The sequence below is a fragment of the Pantherophis guttatus genome, chromosome 1 (genome assembly GCF_059756535.1).
Source record: "Pantherophis guttatus breed Tessera chromosome 1, ASM5975653v1, whole genome shotgun sequence".
Classification (NCBI taxonomy): domain Eukaryota; kingdom Metazoa; phylum Chordata; class Lepidosauria; order Squamata; family Colubridae; genus Pantherophis; species Pantherophis guttatus.
This window is the reverse complement of record NC_142063.1, coordinates 54,790,830-54,812,151: the sequence shown is the minus strand read 5'-3', so window position 1 is coordinate 54,812,151 and position 21,322 is coordinate 54,790,830. Positions and strand designations below refer to the sequence as shown.

Here is a 21,322-nt window from a genome sequence, read left to right as displayed (position 1 = left end):
AATGTGTACTGTCAGCTCTCTGCTTGCCTTATCATTCTCTGTTGTTTGATCAAAGAGACTGATTACCAGAGCTTTTCAAGTACATATAACAATATTAGAAATTTCCTGTCATGTCATCTGAACTTGGTCCTTTCCTCCCTTCCTCCCTGCCTGCAGTAAACTTTGAATTATTCCTACATCTTTATTACCTTCTTAGAGTTCTAAACTTCTCAGTTTTGCAGCTTTTAAAGTGAAATTGAAAAAGATGAATTGTGGTTTCATGCAATAACCCTGCTGACAATGAATAATTCTTCCTCAGAATTCAGATCCCTCATGAATATTGCCAAAAGAGCAGTCCATTCCACTGAGCCTTTGAAAAAAAATCTTATTCCCCATATTGAGCAGCATCACAGTCAGATGTTGACTGTGTCTATGTGTTCTCACATGTGCTTTTAAATCTGCATTGACTCCTAGTGACTGCCACCTTAGACAAGTCCCTGAAGCTTTCTTGGCAAGGTTAATCAGAAATGGTTTGCCATTGCCTCCTCCCTAGGCTGATAGACTGGCCCAAGGTCACCCAGCTAGACTAGAACTCACAATCTCCCAGTATCTAGCCTAATGTTTTAACTACTATACCAAACTGGCTCTCCATTGGGGGAAGCTTCTGGAGGGCATACAGTATAAAATTGGTTATGCAGATGCTGTTTTTGAGAGAGTTATCTGTATATTTTTTAATGCCTTCTAGTGAGTTTTTGACTCCTGGTACCTGTCTGGACAGGTCCCTTCAGTTCTATTGGCAAAACCTTGGAAGTAGTTTGCCTCTAGGACTGACAAAGAGTGACTGGCTCAAGGTCACCCAGATGGCTTTGTGCCCAAGGTAGGACTAGAACTCATGACCTCCCAGTTTCTAGCCTAATGCCTTAACCATTACACCAAACTAGCTCAATGAGGTGATACCATTATTTTATTTGGCAAAAAAGAGCAAGCTATATTTTTAAATAATAGCAGATAAGGATTGATCACGATTTCTGGTATAAACATTAGGAAACAATTGCTAGTCATTAATTCACTGGTAAAAGTTAGGTAATAAATCTGAATTGTGAGCAGTTTTAAATGCTTCTTGGGAGTTCTCTTTAGGAATCCAATCTATTGTACTGTGCCTTGGGGATGCTCGAGCTGTATTTCTGTTAACACATTTGTTTCTTTCTGATTATATTAGGAAAATTAAACACAGCAAAACTCACTATTAGGAATGATACTGGTGTAGTTTTAAGTAAATTCTTAGATATAAGGGCAGTAACCTGGGAAAAGTCCCATCAGATTCACAGAATCATTTTCTCACAGCGAAAGAAAACTTTTTACTTTACTTGCAAGTAAAAAACTAGGCTGTTAATGCTGAATGAATACTGAACCGAAGCTGAAAAGCACATGAAAAAACATGTAACAAAGGTTATAATTAAGAAATGTGGATTCTTGTTAAGATCTGAGAAGGACTTACTTGAGATCATGGATAACAAACTGAACTTCAGCCAACCCTATGAGACAGCTGCTAGAACAAGAATTTTATCACAGCACATTCAATCTTTATTCTCCTCTACTTTGCACGGGTGAGACCACAACTGGAGAACTGTGTGCAGTTCTGTGCACTATATTTCTAGAAGAATATTGACATGTTAGAAGAGATTCAGTGAAGGGCAAAAAGATGATGCAAGGAGTTGAAGATGTACCCTATAATGACAGCATGAGAAAACTCGAAATGTTTGGTTTGGAAGAAATAAGGCCTAGGAGAGGCATGGCATCAATGTTCAGATTTATCAGTGTATCATAGAGAAGTTGTTCAGGAACTATTTTCCACAGAAACTAAAACCAGAACTAATGGGCTTAAGTAGCAAACAGCTAGAATTTGTTTAAATAGAAGGAAAAAAGCTTGATGATTAGTTCCGTATAACATTCTCCTCTATTGATCTATATCAGAGTCCATCTGTGGAAGTTTTTAAGAAAGATTGAGAGCCATCTTTTGAAAATGGGTTAATTGGCTGTCTTATATTGCAGAGGTTTGGATTAGATGCTCTTTTGCCCTTATAGTAATTCTTTAATTCTCTAATTCTTCCAGTCTCAGCCAGTCCTCTCCCAGAGGCAGTTTCTGGGAGTTTAGAGCTAGGAAGTTATTAGAAATTTGTATTGGAGTTTGGCTGGGGAATTTGGTTGGAGGAAGGGTTAAATAACACAGGCAGTGACAGAAACTTTGTGGGTAGCAAAATGGTTGTGGTATGCAGTGGTTGTTTCCTGCCTGAAGATGACCCAAATTACATACACTTCTTATTGGATAAGAAAGTGGGAGCTGAATAAAGAATTTCTATATTGCAGTGCTTAAGGAAAAATATGATTTTTGGCAGGGCACCTGAAATCCCAGGAGAGTAGATAAATAAAGAGAACATCCAAGGGTGGGCTTCAGATCCTTTAGCAACGGGTTCGCTGTCCCGTTGCTGGGTGGGCATGGGCATGGCCTAGTTGGCTGCCTGCACCACAGTGGAGGGGGTGTTTTTCACTCTCCCCAGGCTCTGGAGGCTTTCCTCAAGCTTCCAGGAAGGTGAATACTGTTTCCCCCGGGGTCCAAAGGCCCTCTGGAGGCTGGAAATAGGCCCGTTTCTAGACTTCCGAAACTTCCGGGAGGCCCATTTTTCGCCCTCCCCAGGAGAGAATACTTTTAGCTCAGAGTTGAAATGGGGGCTCCTTGATTCTCTGAGCTTGGTTGTTTTCTTGCAGACGTTTCATTGCCCAAACTAAATACCATTATGAGTAAGGAATGGGGTTTGCTTTCAGTTTATATTCTAGTGGCTTGCCCTGTAAGTGTTGGTGGGTATTGAAACACCCAGGATTATGGGTCTCATAAATTTCTACCTAACCACATACTTCCAATTTGATGAACAAACTTATCAACAAATTAAAGGTACCCCTATGGGACTGCTGCTTTCAGGATTTATAGTGGAGGTTATTATGCAATATCTAGAAGCCATGGTACTTCTACAAATACAACCCAAAATATGGATCAGATACATAGTTGACACCTTAACATAAAAAAAAGGACCAATTAGAGAACACCCACAAAACAATAACATTTTCAAAAGAATCTAGTTTGCCAGAGAAGAAGAAAACAACTCACTACCTTTCTTGGACATCCTGACCAGCAGAAACCACAATACAAACTAGAAACATAGTGTACAGAAAAACCACCCACACCAATTAAGTGCTCCTCTACCAAAGTAGAAACTAAACCTCCCACAAGAGAAGCAGCCTAAGAACTTTATTTAGATGAGCACAAACTCACTGCAGCAATCCTGAGCAGCAGAAAAAGGAAAGAAGCATCTGTACAACATATTCCAACAAAATGGATATCTGCGCAACTTTATCAAAGAGTTTTCAACCTAACACAGCACAAGCCCTAAAAAGAATAACACTGCCATACATCAAGAACATCTCAGAAATCATGTACAGACTACTACAACTACATGGAATCAGCAACACATAAGCCAACTAAAACCCTTCAAAACATCCTAAGTAATCCAAAAGACCCAGCTGCCTTCAGGAAAAAACAGGAATCATCTACTACAACATACAGTATGACTGCAACAGTCATTAGGTAGGAGAAGCAGGCAGAAGACTGGCAGAATGCATCCATGAACACCAACTAGCAGTCAGAAGACATGATGAAAACTCTTTAATTTCACAAAATATGGACATACTTAACCATAGTTTCAGTTGGGAAACTGTGCCATGCTAGATCAAGCCAAGTTCTAAAATGCTAGGGAATTTCTAGAAGTTTGGCACTCTTGATAAATTAGCCATCAATAGACCCATAGACAGAAACAATATCTATATACTGTGCAAAGAGATAATCAACAAGCCAAAAGCAGAAAAAGATAAAAACAGCTCCCACCAGCAATCAACATCTAGATGAGCTTTAATTAACTCCAAGATTAACTCCAAGATTAACATCCGACCATCAATCAAGTAAACAATGCCCCAATCAAGGAACTACCAAACAAACCAACAGCCCAACCAAATAACCTCTAAAACCACCCTTACCGACACTGACAGGGCAAGCTACTAGAAATAAATTGAGAGCAAACTCCACTACACTGATGATGATGTTACCTAGTGTGGGTAATGAAACATCTGCAACAAAGCAACCAAGCTCAGAAAGAACAAGGACCCCTCACTGGTACCTTTAGAGCATGGGTGTCAAACTCAATCGCGTCAAGGGCCGGATCAAAACATATCGCACCATTTTTTACCTTTGCGGAGCCAGGCTGGCCGTGACCGGCACATGACATATCTGGCCCATGGGCTGCCAGTTTGACAGGCCTGCTTTAGAGTCTGTCCATAATCACCTGAACAAAACTTGATATGGAACATAGTGGAATAACATTTGGACCATAATAGACTGAAGAAACCATGAGCTGCTTGGTAAGTAGCTCTGTGCTGAGAGGAACTCAAGAGCTATGTGCTGACTGATATAAAATTGTGAGTGTATCAATGTTGTTGTTCAGGTTTCTGGATCCTGGATGTGACAGAGAAATTACCAAAAATATTCCACCTGACATATCCTTTCTTTCTTGAGTCATGTAAGACAGATGGCACAGTCAGACGAGACCTTGAAAAGATTTTCAGAGATGATGAGGCCTTGCTTAATGAAAACATAATGAAAATAAAGTAACTTATCAATTCTAATTGAAGCCCAAGATGGAAAATAAAGTAGGATTCCAGGAGTTAGCAGTTGATTCTATAGATAGCATTGTTGAAAATGATTTAGATTCTATGACAATGGATTAACTATCTTTATGAAGGACTTCTAAAAAGAAATAGGCTATATCTTATAAAGACTCATCTGGCCTGTGGGCTGGGAGTTTAGATATTCTACTCCCCACCTGAAAGGGAGAGAAGGGGATAAGATAGGAGAGGCTTCTGTGGGGCAAGCCTGAGGGAGAGAAGGAGAGAGGAGAGGTCGATCATAACTACTCATTAATTTTCAAGCTATAAGTGTTGATTTATCAGGCCCGATCACATAGTTTCGTAGGGGAGCACAGGTATCCAGCTAGTTTATTATAGATTTAAAGGACAGGGAGAAGACTCGGAGGAGGTTTTTCTGTATCAGGATCTGTCTTTCAGACAGGCATGCAGGGGTGATAAATAGAAGATTTCAGTTATCTTGACATCTACTGGGAATCTAATTCTACCAAGAGTTGAAAGTCCCACATTTTCCACACTTACTGACAACTTTATTTTCTGCACTGATGTTACCTAGTTGGATAATAAAATGCCTGTAAGCAAACAACCAAGCTCAGAGAGTTCCAAGGACTCCACAATTCCACCCTGGGCTATACATATATTCTTTTATTGAAACTTCAAATACCAGGGCCTTTCAGAATTCCAAAGGGCCCTAGGGCAACAATTCACTTTTCTATTGTATCCTTTGATCTCCTTCACACAGCATACGAAGTTGCGTTGCAAATGTTTGCTGCGTGAATTGCAATTGTTTCTGAATTCATATAACATGCTCACAGTTTTCTTGCACAATTTGCTAAGCCAAAAACAGAAGCAAGGTTATGGATAACATTATGAGTGAATTTAGCTGAATTCACTCTACCTTTCTTTTTCTTCCATTGTTACTGTTTCCTTGAAATCAATGACTCAGTAAATGGGAATTCAGGAAAAGAAGAGATCTACAATATTGACATTACGTTTGAAATTATTTATACTTGGGTCAGTTTTCTTCCCTTGTATGAAAAGTATCAACTCTTCTTTTCATTTTGAATATTGAATCTTATTTTGAAAAGGATGCCATTTGAATGTGGGTACAAAGTAAAGTGTTCCTGTTGCCCTTCTGAAAGGTTTGCCTACATTTTTCAGAGACAAATATTGAATTCAAAAGGTCTTACTCTCAGGAAATGATGCATTGGATCATAGTCTCTCAGCATAACACTTTGCATACTTAATGTATTCTTAGGTGTACATCAATAGTCCAAATCTCTTTTCTTCTTTCCCTTGGTTGCTGTATTGCCCTTACCTTAATTTTCCTAATACCATTTCCTTTAAAAAATAATAGTAACAAATAGAAGCAAAAAACAGCTTTAAAAATTGAGTTGCACTGCACGAAGTCACATAATATCCGCCAGAAATATGAGCATAACAATATGATATTTTCCAGTGCTGATATGCTCAACCATCATGACACTCCTTTTTTCACACATACAAAATGGGTCTACTGGTGGACAATAGATATTTGCAGAACAAATTTGGGCCTAAAGAAGCTTTAGTCCAACATTAGTTTACAACTGTGCTTAGCTAAGGCATATGGAATCAGATAACAGATGAGGTCAGTGACTAGCATCTGCTTTTTGACCCTGTTGTGCTAACTTGGGTGAGGTTATTTATTTATTTAGCGTAGGATGAGAACATGATTTGGGTGAGGTGAGTTCTTCGGATTCATCTGTGTGTTTGAAAGTTCAACTTAGTCTTATCAGTAAAATGTATGAACATGAAATGTTTTTGCTGCAATAAAAATGCAACTGAACTTGAGGTGTTCAGTGTACGTGGAGCATAAATCTGTATGTAGTTATTCATGCCATTTCATGTAAGACATAGTGTGAAATAGCATTGAAGTTCATTTTGCAATCTTTGATTCATGATCTTATTTGGTTTTTATTTTTCTCCCACTCTGGGATTCTTGTTTCTGTTTAATTAGATAATGATTTGTGCATATCCCAAATTGATGTTTTCTAATCGCCATTCTATTCATGTGCTTGAATATTATTATTGCTTTTTGTTTTTCATAAACACAAGTCCACAATTACTGGACAGTTTGTATGTGCACATGTTCCTGAAGATGAGCACCAATGTTATGGAAGCGATGATACTTGTATGCATCAAGCTTCCAGTAAATGCCAAAATCGCAACACTAGAACAAATTCACAAGATTGTTTGGGGCAAATAATATTTTTTTCATTTGAATATGTAAATTCTGTGTTTAAGAGTTCATTCCTTAGGCTGCAAAATATAGCAAAATTCAGAGCATGATGTAAATTCAATATTTCTGTATCTTTCAGGCTTAAACACAGGTTGCTTCTATGCCCTCTCAACTTTGCTAAATCGCATGGTAATGCTGCATTATCCAGTAAGTAATTCTCTGTTGAGGTATCATCATCCTGATTTGACTCTGAAAATAGTAGCACTTTGTGTGGAGGTGTATTCCTTCCTTCCTTCCTTCCTTCCTTCCTTCCTTCCTTCCTTCCTTCCTTCCTTCCTTCCTTCCTTCCTTCCTTCCTTCCTTCCCCTGCATCAATCTGATACTTAACTAACATGACAGAAGTTTCCATGAATCTCTGTCTCAACTATGCCATCTGAAATGGAAGAGAAGTGATTGTAAAGCCAATTTGGATTCTGATTAGATTAGAACAAGATTCTCTTTAAATCTTAAGTGAAAACTGCAGATACTGTCTTTAAAGCCCAGCAAGAGAAAGAGCAACAGCAGGCAATATTTAAACCTTCTCATTTCTATTGTTATCTTTTGGCTGGCCAGCTTCTCCCTTTTTGATTTCAGATTCTGCTGTTAGATATTTTGTCCTTGAAAAAAAGCAAGAGCTAAATTTTACAAGGCGAAGTCACAAGGGGAGGGCAAAGAAAACTCACTTGTATAAAATAAATTTAATGGACTAATGGGGTAAAGTAGTGTTAATTTAAGTGGAATGTCTGTTAAGCCAGTAATAGATTTTAGAAATGCATATTTTGCATAGTTTATGCATGTGTAAAATAGGAATATACTGATTTTGTACATTTTATTATTTTAGACATGCATAGAATGGCAGATGGGATTTTACACATATCCAGGAATGTATAGTGCATATAGATAGATAACCAGCTCAGCTGAAGTCTGTTAAATCAAAATGTATGAAACTGCCACATAGCTGTGCTATTTTGCCCCCTTATTTCATCTGCTTAACAATCCTATAAAACACATGAGGTTTGAACACCATAACTAGACCAAGAGTATGTTAATGTCGTGTTTGGGATGTGGCTCAGGTCCCAAAGAACTTGTTCTACCTGATGTATAGACTTGGGCCCTTTAGAATTTTCTAGCCGGGCGGAACTTTACTGAGAACTTTGAGAGTTGAAGTCAACATAACTGAAGAGTGTTCAAGCTGGGAAAAGCTGTGCTATATTGTAGCACTGTGGCAAATTTATCTTTCCACTTCTGTTTTTCATGAAGTAAAAAAACCCTGATGATGTATGCATTCATGTTTTGTTCCAGGGAGAAAATCTAAATGCTGGTCGAATTGGTCTTACCATTATAGTGGCTGGCATGTTTGGAGCTTTGATTTCTGGCATCTGGTTGGACAGGACCAAAACATATAAGTAAGTGCTTTATTGTATTTCTTTCCTCTCTCTGCTTCTTTGGAGAAGAGGTAGGTTTTTTCAGTGAATAGATCAGGGATATAGGAAGGAATCAACAACATTTTCTGATCTGGGGCTACACTTTAATTTTTGGGCACTCAATTTGGGGGTTGCAGGAGATGGGGCTATTGATATAGTGATAACACCAGAATGTGTGGAGCCCAAATGTTCAATCGCTTTTTTCTTTGAGAAGGAATTAAGTAAAATGGGTACCTAAAATCTTGGCTTAAGACACAATTTTTTTCATTCAAAATCCTTACCAATGAAGGATATAATTAACTTTCGAATTAAAAATGTTATTTTCTCCACAAAGTTTAAAGCAGTTGTTTTTACATCATCTTTAAACAAGTAATTGTATAATGTATATACTGTATAATAACGATATATATAAAATCTTTAAACAAGTAACAATTCCATCTTACTTTCCTTTCTTCTACATAGTACCTTGTCATTTGCTCTAGATACAAAGAAAAAAAATTGTCCAATATCTTACATTTTTTAAACCATCATCATTCAAACTTAATTGAGAAAAATGCCTGTAGAAATTATGTCCACAGGATTCTTGTAAATAAAAAGAGTGCTAGTAGCTGGTATTTTGCTTTATAGCATGTCAGCTTCCTATTTATTTAGAATTTAATGCAAAGGCTACAAAAATAAGGCCAGGTAGAACAAGGAACATGATGGAAGTTCAATTCTGATACAATACTATATTTATAAAGAATGAAGAAATTATCTGGCTCTGTCAAGTCTAATTTGATTTTGCTATTTAATTTTAGTCAGGTTAGACTTTCATTAAATGATAATAGAAAATAGATAAAAAAGAGGTCCAGAGTTAATGACTGGGGTGGCATATAAATCTATAAAATATGTATGTGTGTGTGTGTGTACTTGTGTTTATTGTAAAGTTAGAACAATGATTACATTGTTCTGGGGTTGGGGGCGATAAATTTGAATAAATTCTAAAAGTGCTTTTCTTTGTTACAGACAGACAACACTGGTTGTTTACATCATGTCATTTGTGGGTTTGGTTGTTTATACTTTTACCCTGGATCTAGGTCATATCTGGGTGGTCTTTATAACAGCTGGTGTACTGGGGTAAGTTCACTTCTCCTTTTGGGTTACTTTTCCCTGTGAAAGTGTTTTGATACTTTCTGTGCCATTGAGATAATCTCCAGTTGCTCTGCAGTGTGTAAGAAAGAAAGCGAAGCTACTAATGATCTTCTTCTCCCAAGGAGAACAATGAGATGTATATGGCAGCCATTGCAGGTTTTCTTGTTTCTCTTAAATGAGGATTCAAGGAAGTGTAATTCTTCTGACACAGTGAGACAAAGTATTGATGGGAAGCAAGTGGAGTTAAGTTTTTGAGATCTGAGAAAAATGAACTTGGAGTAGCATCGTCTCTTTAAAACACCAAGGGCATGACATTTCATAAGTGCTGATGCTGAAGTGTTTCCTACATCTATTCTGACAGCTTTTTCATGACGGGTTACCTACCTCTGGGCTTTGAATTTGCAGCAGAGTTAACGTATCCAGAATCTGAAGGAACATCGTCAGGCCTTCTTAATGTTTCTGCACAGGTTAGTTTGAGAAACGTAGCGAAGAGACATTTCTAGGTCCGGCTTTGCTATTCTGCAGGAATATAGCACCACCTGTTGATAAATCAAAACATTCCATCATGTTCTGTTATCCAGCATAGTCTCCCTAAAATTGACTACTACTGCTTTCCAAACAAGTTTGAAGATGACAAAAATTATACTTCTTTTCCTTTTATAGTAATATAGTTAAATACATATGATGCATTTTACTAAATACAATTCTGTAGTCAAAATATGAAGTCTTCTAATAATTCTGACCTCATTTATAGTCAGATACTAGTAGTCATGTGGGCTGAGATAATGAGTTGATAGGGTTTTTTTTATTACTGTTGAGAACATCAGAGATAGACAAAAGATCTTAGAACTGGTGAACAACTGTATTTTGTTCAGTTCTTTAATATCTCTTTTATCTTGTGCTAGGTTTTTGGAATAATTTTCACCATTAGCCAAGGACAGATCATTGATCACTTTGGGACTAAAGCTGGGAACATCTTCCTTTGCATCTTCCTGTTCATTGGTGCTATTATCACTGGTAACTACATTCTTCAAATGTTTGTTACTTATTTCTACAGAGCGTGTGGGTCACTTTTGCCTATAAACTTAATGTGATCAGTAACTACCTTAATAGTGAACTGCTAGTGTCTCTAGAAGAAATAGGCCTCTGCCAAAAATTGACAGATTTACAAGGTCAGGAATAAAGTTGATATCCCTTCTGTCATTGCTTAATTGAAAACATGGCCCTGTTAAAAATATATTGCCCACAAGGATTCTAATTGAAATCCCTTTCTGAAGAAATCACTAGCCAAAAGGCTAAGTGAAGTATGTTGTAATGCTTTATCCACTCATGGTCATATAAGGGCTTTTGAGGATTAAAAGAACTCCTGTTTAAGAAGGGATTGCTGTAGGAGATTTGGCAACTGTCCTCTACTTTGGTCACTGTCGCATTGAATTACAGTAATACACTCTATCTGAAGTTGCCCTTGAAGAGTAGATGGAAACTCAAAGTGGTGTAAAATATAGCTGATAAGAGTAGGACGCTGAGCTTGTCGATCGAAAGGTCAGCAGTTCAGCGATTCAAATGCCTAGTACCACATAACAGGGTGGGCTCCCATTACTTGTCCTGCTTCTGCCAACCTAGCAGTTCGAAAACACGTAAAAAATGCAAGTAGAAAAATAGGGACCACCTTTGGTGGGAAGGTAACAGCGTTCCGTGCACTTTTGGCATTTTAGTCATGCTGGCCACATGACCACGGAGATGTCTTCGGACAGCACTGGCTCTTCGGCTTTGAAACGGAGATGAGCATCGCCCCCTGGAGTCAGGAATGATGTGCGAAAGGAACCTTTACTTTAGTTCAAGTTAATGTAATAATATGCTCTAAACTAGTTAGTTTAGAGCATATTATTTACTTTTGCAATGTTTGCACTTTTTTCCTAACCACAATTCAAAGTGCTAGTTTACTCTGGACAAATCCTTTAAGTAGTATGTGTAAAGCTTATATGTTCACCTCCTCCTGCTTGAACTTGCTCCTGTGCCTTTTTGTGGAGTATAAACTAGGTATTTTGGTTGTGGCAGCCATATTCTCAAACCTGTCCAGGAATGGAGTCACTATGTGCAAAATCTAGCAATTCTGCTCCTACTCTGAAGCACACTGATTCAACTTGCTAGAGGAGTGATTTGTAATTTTCTAGAAGACATTCCTCCGAATCAGAAGTGGTGACTTCATGTGTCCCTAGTTAGCACCCAACATTTTTACACTTGTTGTTTTCTAAGTTTTAGTCTCCAACAGCAGGGTATTTTTAACTGACTTAAATGCTTTTTTTATACTTTTATTTTGATTCAGCGTTTTGTGTTACCTGCATATTCTTAGGGACCAAAGTTAAAACTTTTGTAAAGAAGTTAGAATCATTATTTATTTCTCCATCATGATGATCAATATGAATTATTTTGTTCTACATACTTCCTTAGAGTCCTATGCATCTATTCTGTGTCCTACCTATTGAGTTATTAAGTTCAAATTGTCTTTCAATTGTACATCAGCTTTCATCAAACCTGATCTCCGAAGACAACAGGCCAATCTGGATAATGAACAGGCTGTGAGTAAAATAAAATATAACCTATAATTTATGTCCATTGTCTCCAGTGATATTGCTGTTTTCACGATGAGTAATTAGGATATCTCAGGAGTATAGGAAGTAAATTGCTTGAGGAAGTATCTCAGATGGCTTGAATGTACCAAGTGTGGATTCTGAAGTTGAGTGGGGCTCAGTTTTCTTTAAAATAGCAGAGCATAGCCTGTGCTCATTTTTCCTACTGTCCAGCCACAAGGCCCAAGCAAAATGCAGATAATTTTTCAGTGTGAGGCAAGCATGCATCCATAGCTTGCATAGTGATACATATTTCATGTAACAAATATATGAAATATATATGTATGAAGGATGAGTAGGTCAAGTGAAGTGGTAGACTGAGAAAGTTGCAATTGGAAGGCATTCATAAGATTCTCAGAAAGAGGTGACATTTTTAGAGGAAAAAGTGTATAAAGCTGATATGGATGTAATGAGGTAAGAATGGTGAGCACAGATGGACACGTATAGTGAATGATATTGGTATACTTTAGATTTAGCTTTATTGCCTTTTATTTTTATTTTTCATACTTTAATTTCTTTGGCTTAGTATTTCTTATTCCTTTTTGCACTTTACATAATATTGCTATCCCAAAAGGAAATGATACAATGCCCCCCCGCTCTATATGGACCTTTTTATAGAAGTATAGTCCTAAATTAAATAAGAATTACCCCAGTTTTTAATGGACATGAAGATACAATTGAGAAAAGGCAAAAAAAGAGGAAGGGACTGGCTGGAAGGACTATAAAAACTAGAAAGCAAGTAATAAATATTCAAATAAATGATGCCAGATTAATGTGGAGACAAGGATGGAGAAAAGAGAGGCATAAATTGGCCAAAGCCTCTGTCGCTAGGCTATGAAATTTGGATGTTAAACTCCCACTTCAGTGACTAAAGCTTGTTATGCCTGGATTTCTCAATCATAATAGTCAATAAGAAAAATATCTATAGCCCACATTTCCTGGGCTACTATGGCAATAGTAGCCCAGCTGTCTCTGCGAAGATATTGATTCATTATTCATGAAGTCATGGTATTAATCATGGCTGGTTATATATTGTTTTCTTTCCTCACAAGAAAAATAACATCTTTGAGAGTGATGTGAATTTATATACATTTCCCTTTTTTTGAAAGAGTGATAAAGAAGTTCCTTAGCCAGAAAAGCCATATTGCTTTTGTAGGGATGGAAGAATGCTCTTTCAAGAATACTTATTATGAAAAAAATTGTAGCTATTTGTGAAACGGGTTCTCCTCACTAATTGGCAAAAAAGTACTTTGTATGTTGTCAGTTAACTGCTTGGTTCTCCAAAGATAATGAGGAAACAAGAAGGACTTGCTTAAACTCAACTATTGCTAGTTCAGTTTAGGATGATAAGAGGACTGCACGTCAGTCATAAAACACTATACAGTGTCTGCTTTTTCTCTTCGGTGGATTTTCTGTATGAAAAAAAAGAGTAGTGGAAAACCAAGTGCGTTACAAATAGAAAACAGAAATACCTGGATCTCCTGTAAAATCCTGTGAATGAAGTGATGCGCCTATACACTAAAAACATTTGCACTACGTGGAAACATCCTTAAATTTGTTTAGTTAGTGAGTGGCACATTTCAAATTTTTCTTCTTCTTCCATTCTGGATCTAATGATTAACTGTGTTTTAACCTGCTAACCAAGAAAGCATATCTTCAAGTAACACATTATTCTGGCATGTATAATTGATAGAAAATGTAAAGAGAAATAAAAACTATGTTCTATCATGTACCTGCAGTCTTGGTACAGCAAAAAATGACCCCTTTTAACTGCTGATCTTTGTTTTGCTTTTCTCTAACTATTGGTAATTTATTTGGAGGAACATGTCTGTGCTATATTATTACACCTGTTCAGATTGAGGATAATGTGTGCGGACATAGAGCTCTCATTTTGAATTTGCTTTGTTCACCTTAAATGATATTATCACAGCATTGTTTATTTTATCTAATGTTATCACAGCATGGAATGGTGACCACACTGGCCATGTTAAGACAAAAAGAGGAGTTAGTATCTTGAATGAAAAGCTAAAACTAGATAATATTGGACCAAGAGTTGCTTTAGTTTCATTGCAAAACAGATTGGGAATTGTTCTAATCTGTTAGAATCTGTTAGTTAGTTAGAATCTGTTCTAACTTAGTCATATTTGACATGGGAGAAGGAGTAAACGTGGATTTTTAATTATTCTCTGTAAATCAATGTATTTTTAAAAAAGGACATAAAATAGTATTTCTTAATTTCTCTGGTGGCAATCAGGGCACTACAGAAAATAGCCATGTTCCGTGACAGGGGCATAAATGAATATGTGCTGTTAGGCTCTGAGAAGGCTTACCTTAGGCAAGGTCAGCCATGTCTTGCACATAGCTCTCACCTATGTTTAGGATATCATTTCAAAAGCAATGATGGAAAATACGGTATTTTCCAGCATATAAGACGACTTTTTAACACATGAAAATCTTCTCAAAAGTCGGGGGTCGTCTTATACGCCGGGTGTCGTTCTCCTGTAACCAGGCAGACCAGCCCAAAAGGCTCTGACGAGCCTTAAATGGCTCTGGCGATCGAAGCTCTGACGATCCCAGCTTTGCCTGCTAATCAGGCAACTCAGCTGGGATCGCCAGAGCCATGTAAAAGCAAAAAAGTTTTTTGCTTTTACATGGCTCTGGCGATCCAAGCTCTGACGATCCCAGCTGAGTTGCCTGCTAATCAGGCAACGCAGCTGGGATCGCCAGAGCCATGTAAAAGGAAAAAAGTTTTCCCCCTCCAGCTTGCTTACCTTAGCTGCTAGTCCCAATGCTTGCCTTGAATCCATTCCATCAGCAAGCCACTCCCTGCCTGCAATCAAGCAGGCAGGGAGTTGTGGACTTCAACTCCCAAACAAAACAAAGCTGGCTGAGGAATTCTGGGAGTTGAAGTCTACAAGTCTTAAAGTTGCCAAGGTTGGAGACCCCTGTTCTATTGAGTAAGTTTTTTTCCCCTTTGGGAGCTTTAAAAAAAACAGTTAATTGGGGTTTTTTTTAGTTGTTCTTTTTTAGACCTAGCCATTTAAAGTTTAGGAAGTTTTAAATTTAGTTTTCATATAAAAATAAAAATAAAATAAAATAAAAATAATATTTGTGCAGCTTTCTGAGATTTAGTGTGTTTCTGTAGTGTTTCACTCTAACTACACAAACACAAAAAATCTCACAAAGCTGTATGTGGAATTTTGTGTGTGTAAAGTGTGAAAGTTGTTTTTTGGGGCTTTTTGTGGCTGTGTGAGTTTCCTGCTTGTTGCAGGGGCCATTTTGGGTCTAGCACAGCTGCTTTTACATTGTGGGTGAGCCAGTTGATGTTTTTTAATTTTTATTTGGTATGCGTTGGAAGAGGGGTAGTCTTATACGGCGAATATAGCCCAAACCCTGTATTTTAACAGGAAAAGTCGGGGGTCATCTTATACGCCCAGTTGTCTTATACGCCGGAAAATACGGTATGTAAGAATAATGGGGAGACAGGTTATACAAGTTACATGAACATGTGTGCTTTGCAGAGGATTTGTTTTGTTCAATTTGAAAGTTTAATTTTCATATTGAAGGTTCAATATATGAGCATTTAGCACAGTTCTAGGGAGAATGAAATCTTTCCATATGAGATGCTTCTCATATGGAGAGGCATCCCAGGCTCAAAAGGTTGTTTGCTGCCTTGGAAAAAGTAGACTTGGAAAGCCAAACATCATACTGTATAAAGTGTTTTCGACGATCCATCCTGAGGCTGAGGTGCTCGTTACTTCCATTTTTATCTGGTTATGAAAGGATAGCTGGGGCTCTCTGCAGTACCATTTTTTTGTTCTGTTCTACCCCTTCATGGGATTGTGACATTTGGCTGTTTTGCAGAGACTCCAAAGCAGTAACAGTCAGATAATGAACTATGGAGTTTGTACCTTATCCCCATCATTTCCCATCCTTGCTCAGTAATTCACAAACCAAAGGTAGGAGAATCATATTAACCTACTTAGACAATTGCTTATGTGAGGCTGCAGTAGTACCAACCCAGTGACAGATTCTAGATCTAGAAGTATTATGGGGAAACTGTACTAAAAGTGTAACAGTTAAGGTACATTCTGTGAAAAATCATACTACCTGTTCACCACAACTGGTAGAATAAACATTGTGGTGGTTTTTAAAATGTTTTTAAAGTTTTTATCCACATCTGAGTGTTTTTTAGATTATTATCTGCTTTCAATTCTTTTGTATGTCACCCAGGGTCATCCATTCTGTAAGGGTGGGTATATATATAAATTTGCCAAAGGCAATAAACAAATGAACAAATGACAGGAAGAAAAGAATGGTATGGATTTATATCCTGAAGCATTTTTGTCATAATAATTTTTTTTCTGGAGTTAACTCTTCTTCAATTACAGTATATTAAAAATTCATTTTTCTTACCTCTACCTTAAAAATTCACTACCTGTACATCTTGTTTGCAAAAATGTAGAGCTTCTCATGATTCTTGAAGCACTGAAGTATATTTAAAAGACGAGAGTTGTTGTTTTTTCAGGCATTAAATTTATAGACGCCTTTTCGTCCTAATTTCACCAGGAAATTTCAGGAAAGCCTTTAGCTAATGGATATTCAATGCAAATGAGATTCATTCAAAATGAGACCTTAGGAATGGATTTGGCTCCCAATGTAGTTTTAAACAAAGACTAAAGACTACAGACTATGTAGTCTTTCAGTCTAGGAAGGAAATATTAAATCTTTCATATAAGTCAGCCCCTGGATTGGTGCATTTTTTAACTACTGCAGCTCACAAAGCATTTTAATTCTTTCCTCAAAGAGATTTTCCTTATTCTGCTTAATACTTCGGACTTTCTGTGCTCTGGGCATGTTAATTTGGTTAAACTGTATATTTCCCTTTTTTCATAATTTGCTTTCCCCGGTCCATATTTGTATTCATTTTTCTTGCTCACCAATCTCAAATAGCAGTTCCTTACAGCAAGGGGACAAATTTAAGATGTAAGCAATTACTAATATTTCAAAGTAGTTAGCCAGAAGGTGGGGCTGGTGATAGAGAATGCTAGTTTTATTTATATACATTCAGCTTTCAAGTTCACTTTTGATTGGTGAGTAGTTGAAACTTGAACTCTCATGTATCTTCAAGGTTGTATTTCTTCTGTTGTAGAACAGTGAACAGTGAAATTGAGGACACCGTCAGCGTTATTTTTAGTGCTGCTTTTTTTTTCTTTTTTACAAAATAAAGCTTATGCCTATGGCTATTGTCTCAGGGTGCAATCCTCACTTAAAGTGAAAATGTAAAGCTTTTTAAAAATAAAATCTTGACGTAATGTTCTCCTAGAGTTCTAGTTGTAGGTAATAATATTTTCTGTTTCGAAAATGATTTTTTTTTGTAAAATAATAAAGTTATTTCATTTTTTCTGCCCTAAAGTTTGCTTTTCCATAGGGAGGCCCAGAAAAAGAATCCCTTTATGTATTTGTTTCTAGGAACAGTAAAATATTGTCTAAATAGTACTGTATGCCAGCATCATAGATCAGTGGTTTAATGACTGCTACTTTTCATGAATAAAAGTGAGTATTATTTAGACTGTTCTTTGATCTCAAAGGTTCAGAGAGCCTGGGATATACCTACTCAGCAAAATGAGTACTCCACTTTAAATTATAATAGAAGCAAAGAGTATCAATGTGGTTTTAAACTCACATCAAGTTAGCAAAATTGAAGCAGGGTGGTGAGCTAGAAGATAAACCGAAAAGTGGTAGCATTTTACGTTTGAGGTTTTTAAGATGGTAGGAGTTTTTCTGCAGCTATTCAAGCAAAGCTGCCGAATTCCATCCTTAGCGTGATAGAGAAATGCATTATATTGTCCCAATTTGTGAAACACAGGGGATATATATTTTGGGTTTCTGCTTAACTAAACATGGGTTGCTCTTGTCTCTATAAATCTCACCAAGTATTTTGCATTTCTTTAACTAGAGGTGCAGGCAGCAAAATAGCATTCTTATTTGAAAGAATAAGATTTTTCATGACTGAGAGTGAGTGGACGGCCATATAAATGTTCTTAAATAAACAACTTCAGCGGAATTATTGATTAAACCTATATGGTAATTGGTATGGTAGCCTTAATTCAACATGCCAGCAAATTTCTTGTTTTCTACACCCTCTGATTTCTCTAATTGTGTATTTTCTCTTTGGTTCCAGAAATCAGTGGGAGTTGACTCAGACCAACAGTGCACTGCTATTTGAAGAATCAAATCATTTTAGGCTGTAAGCGGCTGAAAAGATATTGCTATTCCTGCCATTACTGCCTTATGTTTGTCTCTCTACCATCTAGACTTCCATTACATATGGTTTGACCAGGAAACAGTCTACAGAATAATGTTGCTAATGAAAAATTTCAAGATTTTAAATTATTCTCAACAGACAAAGCTTTTCTGTCCTGTTTAGTGGAAGAAAATGGAAGAGAGCAGTTGACTTGCCTTGGCACTTATAAACTACATGATGGGATCCAGTGTTGCTTCTATCATATTCAGTGTGAACTAAGAATGCTCATCTGTTCATCCTTTTGTGTGGTCTGTGGACTTGCAGATTTGGGTGTGAAGTGGATCTAAAGGAAGATCCTTGCTCCTTAGGGAGAACCAGAAACACTTGCTCTGTGAGCAGCCCTAATGGAAGTGCAACCATTGATTTGTGAATGAGGAAATTCACTATCAATCAAAACAAAAGCAAAGATGGCTTAGCTTCCTTTTCTTCAAAGTATCTATTTGTATTGTAGACTATTTTTGTGACCCTAGTCCAACAGATATTTTTAATTAGCTGTTCAGTATTTTAAAATGGAGATTTTTTAAAAATAAGGTGGCATTTTAGAAATATGATTGGATAACTGATTTCTAAACTATATTTGAGAAATAGACTATTTTTTTTACCCCAACATTATTGTTCTTTAGCAGTGTGACACTGCAAGGCCACAAGCTGCAGAAGCAGAAATTAAACAAGGGCTCCAAATGGCTTTCATAACAGTCTTCCACACTATTTTTCTCATAACCTCTAAAATCTGTAAATGTTTTCTCTCAATATTATACTAGATAATGTAGTGTTAATTGGAAATTAACCACTGTAGTCAGCTTTGAGGGGTGGAGAAGTGTAATCAGTGGCTTATTTTTTTCTTTTATATTGCTACATTTCCATTTCAGGGAAAGAGGAACTAGGTTAATTAAATTGCAGATGATTGAGTGCCTCTGTTGTGTGGAACAAGAGATGCTTTAAGGAAATTAAAAAAAAAAGCCTGTAAAAGAGTACAATAAAGTTTTTCCAATCTACTCTAAACAGGATGCCATGACAATTCTATTTTATTGCAAGGGGGGAAAATTCCACAAATCAGATTAAAAAACATGGAGGACCACACAGTGCAACATCTTAGTTTTAATTAAAATTCACCACTGGACCAAGTGAGAAAAAATGCTGCATAATTTTGTGGGAAAATTTTTGTAACTTTGAATTGGCTGACTGAGTTGATCTAACAGCTATTCTCATTCCAAAGACTGAACAATTTATAAAGAATGCCTAGCTTAAGGTGTTTCATTTCTAATCAAAAGAAGAAGAGTAACTTCCAGTGATCTGAAGAGGGTTCATAGTTCATTTTATTTGTTCAGAGGTTCTGCTGAACATTATTTATCTATAATAGCTAGTGCATAGAGACTTTAGCGGAGTGAGAGTTCTTCTCTTTGGGCTAGGAAGTGTAGCATTTAGCTTGGAAAACACTTGAAGCCATAAAATGGCATTACTGTGGGGACTCTTCAGTCAAGTGACATGAGAGGCTATCCTCAAATAGTGTTTTCTTGCTCTAGAATAAATGCACAATAATTTATTATTTAGCAGTTTTCAGTTTTACAGAATGCTTTGCAATTGTTCTTATTCGTAAGCATAAGCCCCCTAGAGTTGCCTTGGTGAGATAGGCAGCATAGAAGACTAATAATAAATAAAATTCATAAGCATTTGCTGACTGAAGAAATCAATTCAATAGTGTTTACTTTGGATTGGGAAATTCCAGATTGCCAGTTGGCATTTCAGCTGATGATTTATTTTTGTTGGCCTAATTTACTTTGTAGGATTGTTATGAGGGTAAAATTTAAGTGTGCTATGCAGGGCTCTGCGAGAGCAACTGCATTAACCGCAGCCAGGCCGGGCCAGTGCTCTAGACTTGCAACTTGCTCTCGTCGCCTCCATGGCCTGTTCGCTGCTCTCGCAGCACCTTGCGCAGCACACTTAAATTTAGCACACTTCACAATGTGGGAGACAGCATCCCCTCCTCCTCCTGGAACCCATTATGATGCAGAGCATTGGCTGCAGCTGGGCCAGGTCAGTGTCTCGGGTTGGAGAGAAAGTCGCACGTCTCCACGAACGACCGAGGTGTGCGCAGCACCAAGAAACGCCAGAAGAAGCGCCTGCGAGATGAGAGGCAAGTACAGGGGCACTTCCCTCCCACTCTGGAATATGGAGCGAGTCTCCATTCCCACCTCGCCCTTACCTTCTCAGGCCACGCAAGGAATGACTTGGAGGGTCAGGGGTGGGCCAGCCAGCTGACAGGGAGCTACAGCAGGGGGATGAAAGAGCTTCATTTATCTGGGAACCTGAAATGACTCTCTATTTAAATCATATGGTAAAAAGCACTCAAGAAGAAAGAACATCAGCAAAGCAAACAAACAAACCCAACCCTCACTTGTTTTTGAAAATGTTTCAAGAGGGAACAGACACATGAAAGGGAGAGAGAGAGAGAAAGGGGGGGGAAGAGAAATGAGAAAATGAGAGAGAGGAAAAAGAGAAACAAATGAGAGAGAAGGGGGGAGAGAGGGTGAGGGACACAAATGAGAGCTGGAGGGAGAGAATGAGAGGGAAAAGTGGGAAATGAGAGAGAAACGGAGAGAAAGAAAAGAAAGAGGGAGGGAGAGAGGGAGGGAGAGGAAAAAGAAAAACAAGAGGAAGGGAGAGAGAGAGACCCATTTCCCACAGAAAACACCTGGAGTCACAAAACCTGGGTAGGCATGGCTGTGGGGATGTCATGTGACTGGGTAGGAGTGAAGTTGAGTTGGCCATGCCCACCCAGATTTTGTGGCTCCTAGTGTTGTTTTCTGTGGGAAACCGGTCCAAATGGCTCTTTTGAGTGTTTAAG

At 37.6% G+C, this 21,322-nt stretch overlaps 1 protein-coding gene across 2 annotated transcripts in view; it reads left to right on the top strand.

Annotated features, from left to right (window-relative positions):
• Positions 1-21,063, top strand: part of FLVCR2 (FLVCR choline and putative heme transporter 2) — a 44,177-nt gene extending 23,114 nt beyond the window's left edge. The window contains exons 4-11 of one of the 2 annotated variants that reach the window (XM_034418143.3): positions 7,086-7,153; positions 8,288-8,391; positions 9,415-9,525; positions 9,902-10,007; positions 10,446-10,557; positions 12,064-12,119; positions 16,035-16,129; positions 18,355-21,063. In XM_034418143.3, the coding sequence (XP_034274034.1) occupies positions 7,086-7,153; positions 8,288-8,391; positions 9,415-9,525; positions 9,902-10,007; positions 10,446-10,557; positions 12,064-12,119; positions 16,035-16,115 (638 nt within the window). In that variant the 3' untranslated portion in view covers positions 16,116-16,129; positions 18,355-21,063. The remainder of the gene's footprint in view (positions 1-7,085; positions 7,154-8,287; positions 8,392-9,414; positions 9,526-9,901; positions 10,008-10,445; positions 10,558-12,063; positions 12,120-16,034; positions 16,130-18,354) is intronic. The other variant, XM_034418144.3, reaches the window with a different exon arrangement.
• The last annotated feature ends 259 nt before the right edge of the window (positions 21,064-21,322 follow it).